The 12,245-nt window shown below is 44.0% G+C and overlaps 1 protein-coding gene across 3 annotated transcripts; it reads right to left on the minus strand.

The window, feature by feature from the left end:
* Nucleotides 1-333: 333 nt before the first annotated feature.
* On the minus strand, nt 334-10,247 carry dis3l2 (DIS3 like 3'-5' exoribonuclease 2). Of its 3 annotated transcripts, XM_072363035.1 has the most exons (22): nt 10,160-10,247; nt 8,868-9,016; nt 8,241-8,693; nt 7,996-8,126; nt 7,734-7,787; nt 7,513-7,614; nt 7,193-7,376; nt 6,528-6,592; nt 5,913-6,142; nt 5,656-5,829; nt 5,497-5,576; nt 5,293-5,405; nt 5,048-5,155; nt 4,721-4,954; nt 4,018-4,097; nt 3,725-3,908; nt 3,396-3,482; nt 3,166-3,313; nt 2,792-2,922; nt 2,443-2,547; nt 2,062-2,166; nt 334-1,815 (listed from the first exon to the last, which is right to left on the minus strand). In XM_072363035.1, the coding sequence occupies exons 2-22, from the start codon at nt 8,989-8,991 to the stop codon at nt 1,714-1,716; spliced, it is 2,994 nt and encodes a 997-aa protein (XP_072219136.1). In that variant the 5' UTR covers nt 8,992-9,016; nt 10,160-10,247; the 3' UTR covers nt 334-1,713. The 3 variants fall into 3 exon arrangements, with proteins under 3 accessions (XP_072219136.1, XP_072219134.1, XP_072219135.1); XM_072363033.1 differs by having other exon boundaries at nt 8,241-9,016; XM_072363034.1 differs by lacking the exon at nt 10,160-10,247 and adding an exon at nt 9,953-10,045 and having other exon boundaries at nt 8,241-9,016.
* Nucleotides 10,248-12,245: the final 1,998 nt, after the last annotated feature.

A 12,245-nucleotide genomic window follows, 5' to 3' on the forward strand; every position in this document is an offset into this window, starting at 1 on the left:
TCTAGAAAAGTAAATAACCCGGCAGTCATGTCAATTTAAATCAAAAATGTTTTTTTAAACTTAGTCACAGTTGCAATCAGCTGATAAGACAGTGATTCAGTGTCATTATCTGTTTCATCTGTGGGGGGGGGTTTATTACTAATAAATGGAAGACACTCCTTGGCAACAAAAACAGCTCATCTGTTTATTCGCCACACAGAAAAGGGCAGTTCACATTAGGAGGGTGTGAGCTTTTTTTTCCCCCCCATTCCTGTGACTCCATCAAAAAGGCAGATATGTGAGCAGTTCTCAGGTGATAAAAAAAAACAACAAAAAAAACCAGAACAACAACAATTTGGGTTATTACGTGTATTTTTCTTTAAACCGGATACAGCCGTTTGGGAGCTTTGAATGAATACAGAACAGCACTGAGCATCCGTTACAGGTGACAATAACACATTTAGAAATTCATTTATTTTTTTCCAGAACCCACCTCCCAACCCTCACAACACGACCTGCTGTCCGTCCATCAAATCAATCCTGAAAGCTGAGCATGAAAAAAAAAACACAAGCAGCCAGTGGAAGCACTCTGAAGAAAATTAGCAAACAAGAAATTCATTTTGACCTAAAGGCCACCAACCATTTCAAGCAGTAGCTCACGTCATTCCCGTGTTTCCTATTAAAAACAACTCGAGCTGACAAGTACTTAAACTTTGGCTTGTATGATAAATACAGAAAACACGAAGCTTCCATTGGACCGGGAGATTACAGCAGACTCACGAGACCTTCTGGTAAGAACAAAAGTAAAAGAAACCACCTGTGAGGCAAATGCTCCGAGTTTAAAACCCAAACACACCCACCTAACGATATTAAGGTCAGGAGGTCGCTGTTACTTAGCCTCTCTGTCAGTGTTAATGTACCTGTTCAGAGTTCTACTAAAAGCTCCAGAAGGAGGCAGCTGGACTGCTTGGTTGTTGAAGGCGTCTCACCTCTGCTCACGGCCTCAGAGGAGCTTCAGACGTCTTACAAAAGAGAACCGAGGAAGAGCTGAGACGTTCAAGTCCAGATGCTTTCACCTGAAGCTGTTCAGGTTACACCGAGGATTAAGAATCTCCAAACATACGACTTGTTTTAAGCACAACATGTTAAAGTTACAGCGACTAAAGAGCAAACCTCAGCGCTGTGTTATACTATATGGAAAAAACACGAGTCTTTTCTCAGTGTCATGTTAGGAGTCGCTAACATTAAATTAAAAAAAATGTTAAAAATCAGATTTATCACATCAGGCGCAACAGTGCGTCACATCAAAAGCGACCTCATTAGGTCAATAAATCAACAGCAAAATCAAAAGTCCGTGCTGCTTTTCACCTTCAGACCAGAGTCAAAGCTCACACTGAACTCCACACGGAACGACGGGCTGAGAAGTGACATTTTAGGTGGTTTTTACCCATTTAAAACAACGTAACAGATCATCTACGTTTTCACCAATCCCATTTTAAGGTTAGTAAAAGAATTAAAATAAGGTTCTAATGCGTGTTTTGGTCATTTGCTGTGAATCTGTTAAGAATACGAAGGAACAGACTTCCACGGGTCTGACTCTGAGCTGACTGGTGATTCTCGTGATCACCGCAGAAGAACTGCAGCACTACTCCCTAAACTACGTGTCAGTTAGGATTCTAATCATCAACAAAAGAAAATGTGCAATTCCAAAACTCCGGCAAAGCGTTTGTTTTCTTAGGATCTGCCGTCCTCGGGCTTCTTGAGCACCGCGCTGTATTTCATCGGAGCTTCGTCCGCTTTGAGCTGCACCTCCACCAGAGAAAAGATGGAGATCACCTGGGAACAGAAATGAGAAATTCGAATTATTTTGGTTTTTGTAACTTTAGGGAAAAAAAGTTACTCTTTTTAAATCGATAATTCACTAGAAATGATACCTGAAATTCCATAATAACAGTAACAAAACTACAAACTATCACATGTTAATGATGTTTTGAAGATTCCTGTAAAACCATGAAAGCAGAAATGAGGTTCTGCTGTTTTATTATTCGTTATTGTGTCGGTGCGAGTGCTTGTGGGTCTCACCTGTTCTACAGGGGGATTCTCTGGGTCCTCTGGGAGCCACACCAGAGTCAGCTCAGATTTCTTCCCCACTTTACGATGATGGAAAGAAGCCAGGCCTGATATAGACTGAAAGCAGAGATAAGTGTTTATTACACTTCCATTGAAACAAAACTTCGACCCCTCGACGCTGGTGTTTTGGTTTTGTACTGTAACAAAGTCGCTCCTCAGACGGGTCTTTTCACCCTCCTAAATCAGCTTTTTGTGTCTGACAAATGGCGGCTGAACTGAAAGTGATTTACAGTCACGATCCTGCCTCAAACGAAAGGAAGCCCAACCTGAAACTGATGCCTGTAGGTGTTCAGAAATCAATACCATTAATCAAACTGTTGAAATGTAGCTGACCTTGCAGTAGATCCGTTTCTGCACTCCGTATCGGAGAACCAGCACATCGAAGGACTGATCCAGCACCCCCATCACCATGGCCTCAGAGTCCAGCGGGCCGCACTCCTGCGGGGGCAGACCAACAAAGCAGTAGACCAAATCTCAGTTTAAGTTCAGGATGCTGCTTTAAGTTTGCTTTTTGATAAAAATCTAAATAGGAGCCACAGCTTCTCTATACACCTGCATTTCAGAAAGAGTGACTCGTTCAGCATATGATGTAAAAATCCTGTGTTGAATGTGTTCTTTTAACATCGATTTATCTTTTTTTTTCTTTTATAAGCTGTTGGTGTTCGGTGACCCGGTGGCTCACCTTTACAAACACTCCAAAGAAGAGCTCAGAGCTGAGCTCCTGGACCCTCTTGGACACAGTCTTCCTGTCGTTACAGTGGGATGCCTGTTTCTCAACTTTCCCCGTGGACAGCCCGATGTGAGGCCCGCATTCTGCGTGCAAAGATTCAGCCGATGCAAATGATGAACAAGAAAGTCGCTCTCTCACACACAAACAAGATGTAGGGGCAGGAAATGCAGAAACAAACAACACCGAACAATGCATCAGCTGAGAGCTGAGGCCGCTCTGTTCTTTTCTTCATTTCTACTGTCTCACAGCACAACAGACACTCTGTCATTCGAATATAAGGCATATGTGTGCGTGTCTAAGAGCTCTTTGTAGAAAAAGGCACATACTCAGCGAGGATGCCAGCAGCCGGTGCACTATGATGTCAGCATAGCGTCTGATGGGCGAAGTGAAGTGTGTGTAGAGGGGAACGTTGAGGGCGTAGTGCTTAAAATGCTGCTCGCCCTTCAGCGCGCCCGAACAGAAGTACAGCGCCATCTGGGAAACAGCGACGGTGCAGATTAAATAAGCGCTCTAGAAGTGTTCAAACGGGTATCTGAAGCGTGGAATCAGCCGTTACCTGCATGGGTCTGGAGCACATGTGGGTGAGGACCTCTTTTCTGGCACTGGAATACTCATCGTTACCGAGAAGCGTGTTGAGACTCGTCTGTTTGTTGAAGAAGCAGAAACGACATCAGCTCATTAACAACGGAGCTTCAGATGCATCCGGTGGAGAGAAACATGGCCGTAAAAACCACAATAAATATCAACGTTAATAATAACAGGCAGCGAACATGGGAGTGCACCGTTGGAAGAAACTCCTCAAAGCCGTAACAAAGTTAGCTCAAATCAAACCGAATCTTTAAACGCTCTATGACAGATTGCGCACTTCTTCATTACTCTACTGACATGTAACGTTCCTGCAGAAGACAAGTCGATGTCGATTCCCAACTGGCTGCACAGCTCCTGCAGCTCATCCACCATCTTGGCTTTCGGTGGCGGGTGGCGCCGGAGCAGGGCCAGCTCGGGGAATTTGCGATATATGTGGTTCGCCGTGGCAATGTTAGCCAGCAACATGAACTCCTCCACCAACCTGTGGAACAGATTTAAGGACGAGCGAGGGGATATTCAGGAATACATGTCATTAGAAGAAAGAAAAAAAACTGAACGGAAGTGAAACGGCTTGAACAGAAATGACTCACTTGTTACTGTCTCTGTACTGGTAAACATAGCAGCCTTGAGGCATCATTGTCTCTTTGTCCAGGGTGAAAGAAAGTTTAAGCTAAAAGACAAACAAACAAAACATTAAACATTCTAAATAATGTAAGAAACTGGTCAAGGTAAGAAGATCTTAGTTCACCTCTTCTATTTACCATGATTGAAGTTAAAGGTGAGGTAACCTCAATTTAAAACTCAGATTCATTTGTCACACTGTCCAGCTTTGTCCCGTTTTCCCCTTTTGGTTCCGACTTATTCCATTTTTACAACAACATCATGTGTTGGAACGGGTTCTTTAAACGCAGACACATTCTGTAACTATGACAACATGAAGGGATGCTGATACACTGAATCCTGCAGGCTGGGTTGGACAACAATTTCTGACGAGTGCCACTTCCTCAGATAATCAAGCTAGTTTATTATTTTTGACTGAATTATGTACATATAAACTGCTCGTGGAGGCTGTCGGGCACTGATTCTATAGTTTTAGTCTAACTGGGAAACAGTTCTTGAGGAGGGGAAGTAAAAGGTGGCTGTCTTTCTCTTAAATGACTTAAAAGCAAGAATCTCAGTATTTCCACTGCAACAAAGTGCTTTTACAGAATGTTACTCCCTGATTTGACCCGCAGGCTCCCACTGCTGCACACAGGGAAAAACTGTTGAACGGGGTCTTGCGGCAGCTCTAACCTGGTCTAGTCTTAGGGCTCCTCCTGAGAAGCGCTGAGCTCGGAGGTGCTTGGCAATAGAGTGCAGGTGGAGCACAGCTTGGTGGATCTCGTCAATAGGGTGCACGGGATCCACCGGCGGAAGCTCCTCGGGGGAAAATAACTTCTCTGGGGCCTGGATCATGCTCTGGGCATGGTCGTAACTGAGCTTCACACAGGAGCGGATGACTGAGCGGCCAAACCACTCGCTCAGGATCTGTGGGGTGGAGAGGAAACCAGATCATTTCACCATGCTACATCACCCATCGGGATCCACTCTGACAGGCCCTCGTGGCTCATGTGAACGTACCTTTCCCTCAGGCGTGATCTTCCAGATGACAGAGAAGGTGAGTCTGTCGGTGAGAGGGTTCAGACTGCACAGCTCCTCGCACAGCAGCCTGGGCAACATGGGAATCACCTGAAGAGGGACAAAACACAACACATTCAGGACTAAAGAGATAGAACTCAAAGGTTAATCTACAAAGACATCAACAGTCAAACCAAAAAAAGACACACTGAGCGGATTTAAGACTTCAGGATTTCAGAAGGACTCGCCTTTTGAACCAGGTACACACTGGTTGCTCTGTGGCTGGCAGTGGCATCCAGAAAATTGCCTTCTTCCACAAAGTAACTCACATCAGCAATGTGAACTCCAACCTCAAAGTTACCTGTGTTACAAACATACAGTTAGTCTTGTAAATATGTTTCCATACATTCCTTCACTATAACCATTCATCTATACTTATTCCAGCCATCTACCATCGGGGAGCTGTTTGCAGGACAGGGCATCGTCCAGATCTCTGGCTGTCGCAGGATCAATTGTGAAGATACACTCCTTCCTAAACATCAGATAGAGAGCGACATAAAAAACTGTTTGCTACTTAAATAGTAAGCAACTCAAAAGGGTTCAAATCCAACCTCAGATCTCTCCTCCTGCTCATCTCCTCGGGTGGAATGATCCAGGGCAGGTTCTTCGGAAGACAGTCCAACACTTCATCAGAGAACTCAGAGAAATCAACGTCGTACTCTATCAGGATGCCCTCGGTCTCTGGTTCAATTTCTCCGGCTTGGCCCAGCGTTTTAGCGAGTCGACTGAGGGAGAACGATGAGAGGATCGGCACGGCTGTCCAACAACAGCAAACGGTTTCCTCTAATCCTTCAAATGCGACACTCACCCTTCTGCAAAGTTGCTGTCGGCTTCCCAGCTGACGATCCGACAGATGAACAAGGTGCTGCTGTAGTCACCGGGGCGGGAACAGAAGTCTTCGGGACAGTCTGCAAGGGGAACATTAATGCGCGGCACCCGGTGGTCGACGGGGGAGAACATGGCAAAGGGTTTGTCTGGGAGGAACTTCAGGAAGCCAGTCACAGCTCGCGAGTGTTTCTTCTCAACAATGAAAACCACCTGCAGGAAACGAGGAGGGATTCAAAGTCAAATCTGTCTCTTTTTTTATTTCCTTTACAAGCAATTCGCCACCAAAGAACAAAACACAGCGCTGGTGATCTAAGGAAACAGTTTTTTATTGCTCACAGCTGTCGCGGAAACTTGTTTTAACCCATGAGGGTTTTATCTGGACTGAATCAAACACTTTCACTGAACACTCACTGGACTGAAGAGGTGTTTATGAAAGATTCGCTTGATTAGTGAAGCGCAGCCAATGTATTTATCTATTTTTTTGCCATCGCCTGCCAGCGCTTTACTTTGAGCAGAAAGCATGCAGCTCTGTGCTGATTTTCTGGGTAAGACTTGAGGGAAAAAGAAAGAGAAGTGGGAAAGAAAAACAGCTCACTTTTGCAGTCTTTTGGAGAATTTCTCCACTGGAACGTGGTGTTGAGGGGTCTTCCAGATGTTCCACTAACACCGCAAAGGTGAAGGAAAATATTAAGATGCATCGACTGAGTTTCTGCGTATTGATAGATCTACGAAGACCAACGAGGAAAAACTCAAAACGGACACTTTTTGAAAAACAGCAGAATCAAAATGTTGTTATTTCACTATTTTTCCCAAAAGAGACTCAAAATGTGTATTTCTCCTCATTCACGGCACAGCCCCATCTCTGCCTGCTCCAAGGTGAGCTGTACACAGCTTACAAGTTTTCCTCATTGTTGCCAACTTTGTCCAAAGTTTGAAACAGCATTGGACACACCGTGTAGCCACATTTAGTTGGAGAGTGTTGAACGGCCCCGTGAGCACGAGCAACAGGCATCAAAACACAGAGATTTAATCACACGCCGCTGAATCTGTACGATAAGTGGGTGCCGGTGAACATGTAGCATCACCGCTTCCTTTTTCGGTTTCTATTTCTGAGTAATTGAGAAAACGTAAACTTGTATTGAAGCACACTACATGAGGGCAGAGATGGTAGCAAAGAAGCAGATTAACTGCACTAAGTAGGTTAAAAGCTTTCTGCATTGTTTGGCGCTGGCTGCTGCAGTCACTCCATCTTCACGGTACCTGCACCAGCGAGCGACGTGTTCACATATTTGCCGCCAGGTTCATCCTGGTCGTTACGCTGGTCCTCCGCGGCGACACCGCGCCGCGGCGCGCCGTTCGTCTTCTTCTGAGCCGTTTGCGCCACGCGTTCCATCTGGGTGTCCGACTCGCTGGCGCCTTCGCAGTCGGTATCGGATCTCACCACCTACAGACACAAACCCTCGCCATTAACCCATGCATTCATCACAAATTTGGCTTCAATTTTCATTTGTCGTAAAAATGCATCTGAGAAAAGCTCATCTGTAGCTTAATACTGTAAGTAAAGACTGAAAAGCGTTTACCTTCCACTGCTCCCGAGGGAGTATCTGCACCACCACGATGTCTCCGTTCAGCGCTCTGTTGCGGGCCACAATGCCATCCAGGAATATGTCCCGCGCGTCATCCTGAAAGCAGGAAAAGAAAGAAAGCCGACTTTGGATACCGGCATTTTCAAGAGGGACACCATTTTGGAACGTTCCCTGGGAAGTTTTTTCACTGAGGCTATGAGGACAAACTAACTCACGGGAGATGGGATGAAGGCTTCGTGGTATTTCTTGGGGTTGATTCTCAATTGCCCCTGTAGAGGAAATAGGTGAGAGTTACACTGACCCAACTGGCTCACAGTTGGGTGAAAAAGAAAGCACAGCAAAAGTTCGCTTTAAAACTGTTCATGGTTCATGCACGGTTAACACAATATGTTGTATATTGTAATCAAAGCTGACGAGAGCTAAAGATTAAAGGGTAAAACTTGCACCCATCAAAGAGCTTCAGTCTCAGGTTCATACCTGAAGGAGCTCTCCTCTTTTGAGGCCATGGGAGACCTCCTCGGAGGTCATGTAGGGTTCGAAGACTTGTTTCTTTGATCCTCTTCCTCCTTTGTTCTTACTCTTGTCGGCAGGAGAATTGGCACTTGAAGCTGAAAAAGAGATAACTCAGTGACTCACTGACCTCACGAGGTGGATTATTGTATGTAGAGTCTCTGAGAAGAGAAAAATAAAAAAAAAAGAACAAAAAGGAACCAACAACTTACTTCTGGGCTGCTGTAGTTTTTTGTCTTTACCGTGAGGAGATTTGGGCCTTGACATCTGCGTTTCAACCCCACATTTTAATATCCCCTCTCTGTTTCTTTCCTCATCGGCGTGCTTTGGCAGGACTTTTTTCTTTGACTTCTTTGACTTCTCCTCGCTTGAACTGGCTTTCTTTGGAGACTGCGGAAGCCCGGCAAGTAATTCGGCCTCTTTTGAGGCAACATCTCTGCTGGAATCCTTGTTTTTCTTGTGCGGCTTCTGGTGTTTCTTTGCAACATTAGGCTTTATCGAACCAAGTTCCTCTCCCGATTCAATATCTCCATCCTGGCTGGTGGTGGTGTCCCTTCTCTGTCCATGCCGCTGCCTGTCTGACACACCTTGCTTCCTTTCGCACTCCTGCTGAGTATTGCGAGTGCTTAGTTTCTCCATGTATAATGACAGCGAACTCTCCCCTCCTTTATTTTTCGTAGAGGACAAGGAGAAGTCAAGATCATTAGACACCTGGTCCCTCATTTGTTGCTGAGTATTCAGCCCGTCGCTCTGGACTCCGAGCACTGGGCCGGGACCATTTCCCTCTCTTTGGAACGACAAGTCCTTTGCATATTGCTCCAAATACACACTGAACTTACTGCTGTGGTGCTGGCTAAGAAGCCTGGCGTAGGCATCTTTCTGAGGAGGAGTGCTTGACTGACTCTGGCCGCGCCTCGGCTCTCGGTTCAAGTTAGCCTTCTGCGACTGACGAGGGGGATCCATGAGGGAATCCTCAAAGGCGCCGTCCCTGTAACAGGAAAAAGCAAACACAGTGAATAATACCATTAAAGCAGGAGTCGAGTGTGAAACAACAGTTTCCAGGGAACAGCAGTGCAAAGGAGCCACAACTTCACCCTGCCGAGGACAAAAACACTTCGACAGGGAGAGAAACAAGCCAACCAACAACCACAAAGATTGACTGTAGTTTGTGGTTGTTTTGTATCTCCAGCTCTGGCTCTTTAAACATTTTTGTATCACAATGTGGTCACTTTGCACCTCCTTTAGATTTCTGTGTGCTGGTTTGGTTATTGCTGCTCTCTTTGGTCATTTTACACCTCTTTATGTGCACTTTCTGGCCCGACTCCAGTTGTTATACAGCTGTGCTTCTTTTGTATCACACGCTTCTTAGTCTCTTGTTCAATCCTTTAACTTCTAATTTTTGTCCACTGAGCTTTTAACTTTGGTTAAATCCGTTTAGGACACTTTGTGCTGTTCATTTTTGTGTTGTTTTTTTTTTTCAACTCTTCTATAACAAAAATCCTGCTCCCATTTTAACTGCCTCTGTCTCTCTGATATAAGACCAGGGGGCGCCCTGGGAACATGCCCGGTGTACCTTTTAAAGTCAGCTGTACCGGAACAAAAAACCTCACTCTCCGACCGGCAACGCAGTTTTATTGTAGTGGCAAGGTTTACAATTCAATCTATATTGTCTAACGTTCATTTCGAGAAAAATTAAAACTACTCGCTTGCCGGTTTGGTTCAAAATAGTACACATCTTTTAGTGACAACATTTATTTTGAATAATATTCAGCTTTAAACTCTCTAAGAAACTAATTCATGTCTGGATATTTCTCTATATCAATTAAGCTTAAGTTTAATGTTGACCGAGTATAATTTAACTGGAAATCAAAGGTCACATCATTACATCATCTTCACTTTTAACGTCTCGGCAAACTGTAAATACCTTTCGATGCTTTCCCCTGCTAGCAGTTAACTAACGTTTGCTAACAGTTAGCAGCTCATGACAAAACAACATCAGCTAGCTACTTCCAACGGCAAGTGCAGGCTTAACGCTGACTAAACAATCCAGTCACACAGACCGCGATACACTTCGTTATAAACTGTTTAAAAAGACTGTTAACACTGCCGAAATGAACAATTAAAATATCACCTCTTTCACTGAGATTCAAGTTGTGTAAGGCTATGTTATGTGTAGCTCACAGCAAACTGCAACCATATGCCTCCTTCGTCGTCATTGGCAGTTGCAAACATGCTGCCTTTGCTGACTGTCGGAATTATCAACTCAAATTTGACTGAAATCTCAGGAAAAATCGCAGTTCAAGTGTAAATTTGAGGTGACAATGGATGCAGGGTGGGGTAGTTCCGGACAACTTGTAATATGGCTTGTAATTATATCACAGTAAGTGAGACGGTAAGTAATACAAAACTGATTGTGGGTGTATGTCGTTGGACTCATGTATCTTTGTGTAAAACGAACGAGTCATTGAATCAGCATGGCTTCTGTCGTCATCTCAGTATCAGCAGCTGTAAGATTTTTCTCCACAATCAGTTGACACAGATGCACCGCTAGATGGCATCAGAGACAACGCTGTATTATTTGATTAGAGAGTGACATTGTGCCGTGTGGGTCAGTTGTGTAAACATGTCAACCTGTGCTCAGAAGAAAGCAAACATCGTAAGGAATATATTTGTGTGTGAGTGATGCATTGGTATGAGAGTATGGGAGCACACCTAACTTCACAAGATAGACATCTAAGTGTTCACCACTGTATCATAAACTAGAAATATGTTGTTTCTCTTGACAAGTTGATTCCTTGCCTGGCTGTTCCTCTTGGCTTCGCTTCAGGAGTTCAAGATGAAGTCTGAAGGCTTTCAACTAGGAAGTGCTTTTTTGAGACAAAACAAACAAGGTGTCTGTGTGCAGTCAAGTGTGACATCGCTCAACTTGATTGGATGCCTGAATTTCACACACACGCGCCTGCCTATATGCTCAGAGACTCAGACACCTTCAGTGATGGAGATATTTTGAGTTTGAAAAAATGTATTCCTTATTTTGAAAGCATCTGCCGTCTCGTTTTTTTTTTCCCACATGAGCCCGGACTGTTTGTGAAACAGAGATGATGGGTCTGGATTGTTATTATGAATTCATTAAGTTCCTCCTTCTGTTTAGGTTTGAACAGCTGGGTGTTATCAGCTTAACAGTTGTAATACACATCTTAACAAACTATTCATGACCAAAGGAGACGTACCCAGTCTAGAAGCCAAGTGAGGCCCTGAGCTGTGAGGGAAGCTAGAGAAGCTACACATTCACTAATGGCAGAATATTTCTCTTTGATGAACCAGAAGGAGTGCTGGGTCTGGACTCATCAGACTGGCAGAAATATACACTGCCATTTAGTGCTGTACTGGTGCACTCAGAACAATAGTTTGGTGCATTGTGCTGATATTTGTTTTTTTCATCTTCTCAACGTTAGCCTTTCATCTTTATCACACAACTGCAGCTCATCTGGCAGACATTACATTGACTGAATATATATATTGAACTTGTTGTTCAATTTGATTTTACAGATTTTGGTTCTGATGAGCAAAAGACTGTAATCCACTCCACGTGAAATTACGCTTAAATCATTCATCATTTTCCTTATTTTCCATTTACTTTTCCAACTGTCCTCTTCCTCCTATTCTTCATCACTCTTCAGTGCCTCTCATGCTTTACAGGCTATCCAGAGGCGACCTGGCAATTGAAGAAATGAAAATAGACGTTTCTTTCACTGCATGAAACACAGCATCGGAATCTATACAAACCAAAGTAAAAAATATATATGTTTCCCATTTGACAGCTTCTACATGTCCATCGGCACAGATGGAGGGTGGTTTTGATATCAGGTGATACTGTTATAACAGTAAACTGCATCTGTGAAGTCAGGACAAAAACTCCATAATTCACACCTTTAAAAATGTACGTTCTCTACACCGTGTAGGTGTGAAATTGGATCACGACGGTGGCTTGATATAATTTGAAGAACATTTCAAACATTGGAAATTAGATTCTCCGTTTTCTTCCTGAGATTTGGGGCTTAAAACACACATTCACTAATAAATGTCTTTCCAGTGCATCTCCTTAATTAGGGGCATTTAACAATAAACACCCTTAAAACTCATTTTCCTGTTGATAACACCTTTCATCTTCACTTGTTTCAGCTACGGCTCGCTGCATGGGTGCGGCAGTAAAGGCA

Source organism: Leuresthes tenuis, unplaced genomic scaffold (genome assembly GCF_036924035.1).
Source record: "Leuresthes tenuis unplaced genomic scaffold, fLeuTen1.0.hap1 SCAF_14, whole genome shotgun sequence".
NCBI lineage: Eukaryota > Metazoa > Chordata > Actinopteri > Atheriniformes > Atherinopsidae > Leuresthes > Leuresthes tenuis.

Coding starts and splice junctions, on each gene's coding strand:
- dis3l2 (XM_072363033.1), bottom strand. CDS start 8,991: ATGGATCCCCCTCGTCAGTCGCAGAAGGCTAACTTGAACCGAGAGCCG. Junction 7,615..7,733: donor AAGCCTTCATCCCATCTCCC/GTGAGTTAGTTT, acceptor TCCTGCTTTCAG/GATGACGCGCGGGACATATT. Junction 5,406..5,496: donor CTGCAAACAGCTCCCCGATG/GTAGATGGCTGG, acceptor TTTGTAACACAG/GTAACTTTGAGGTTGGAGTT.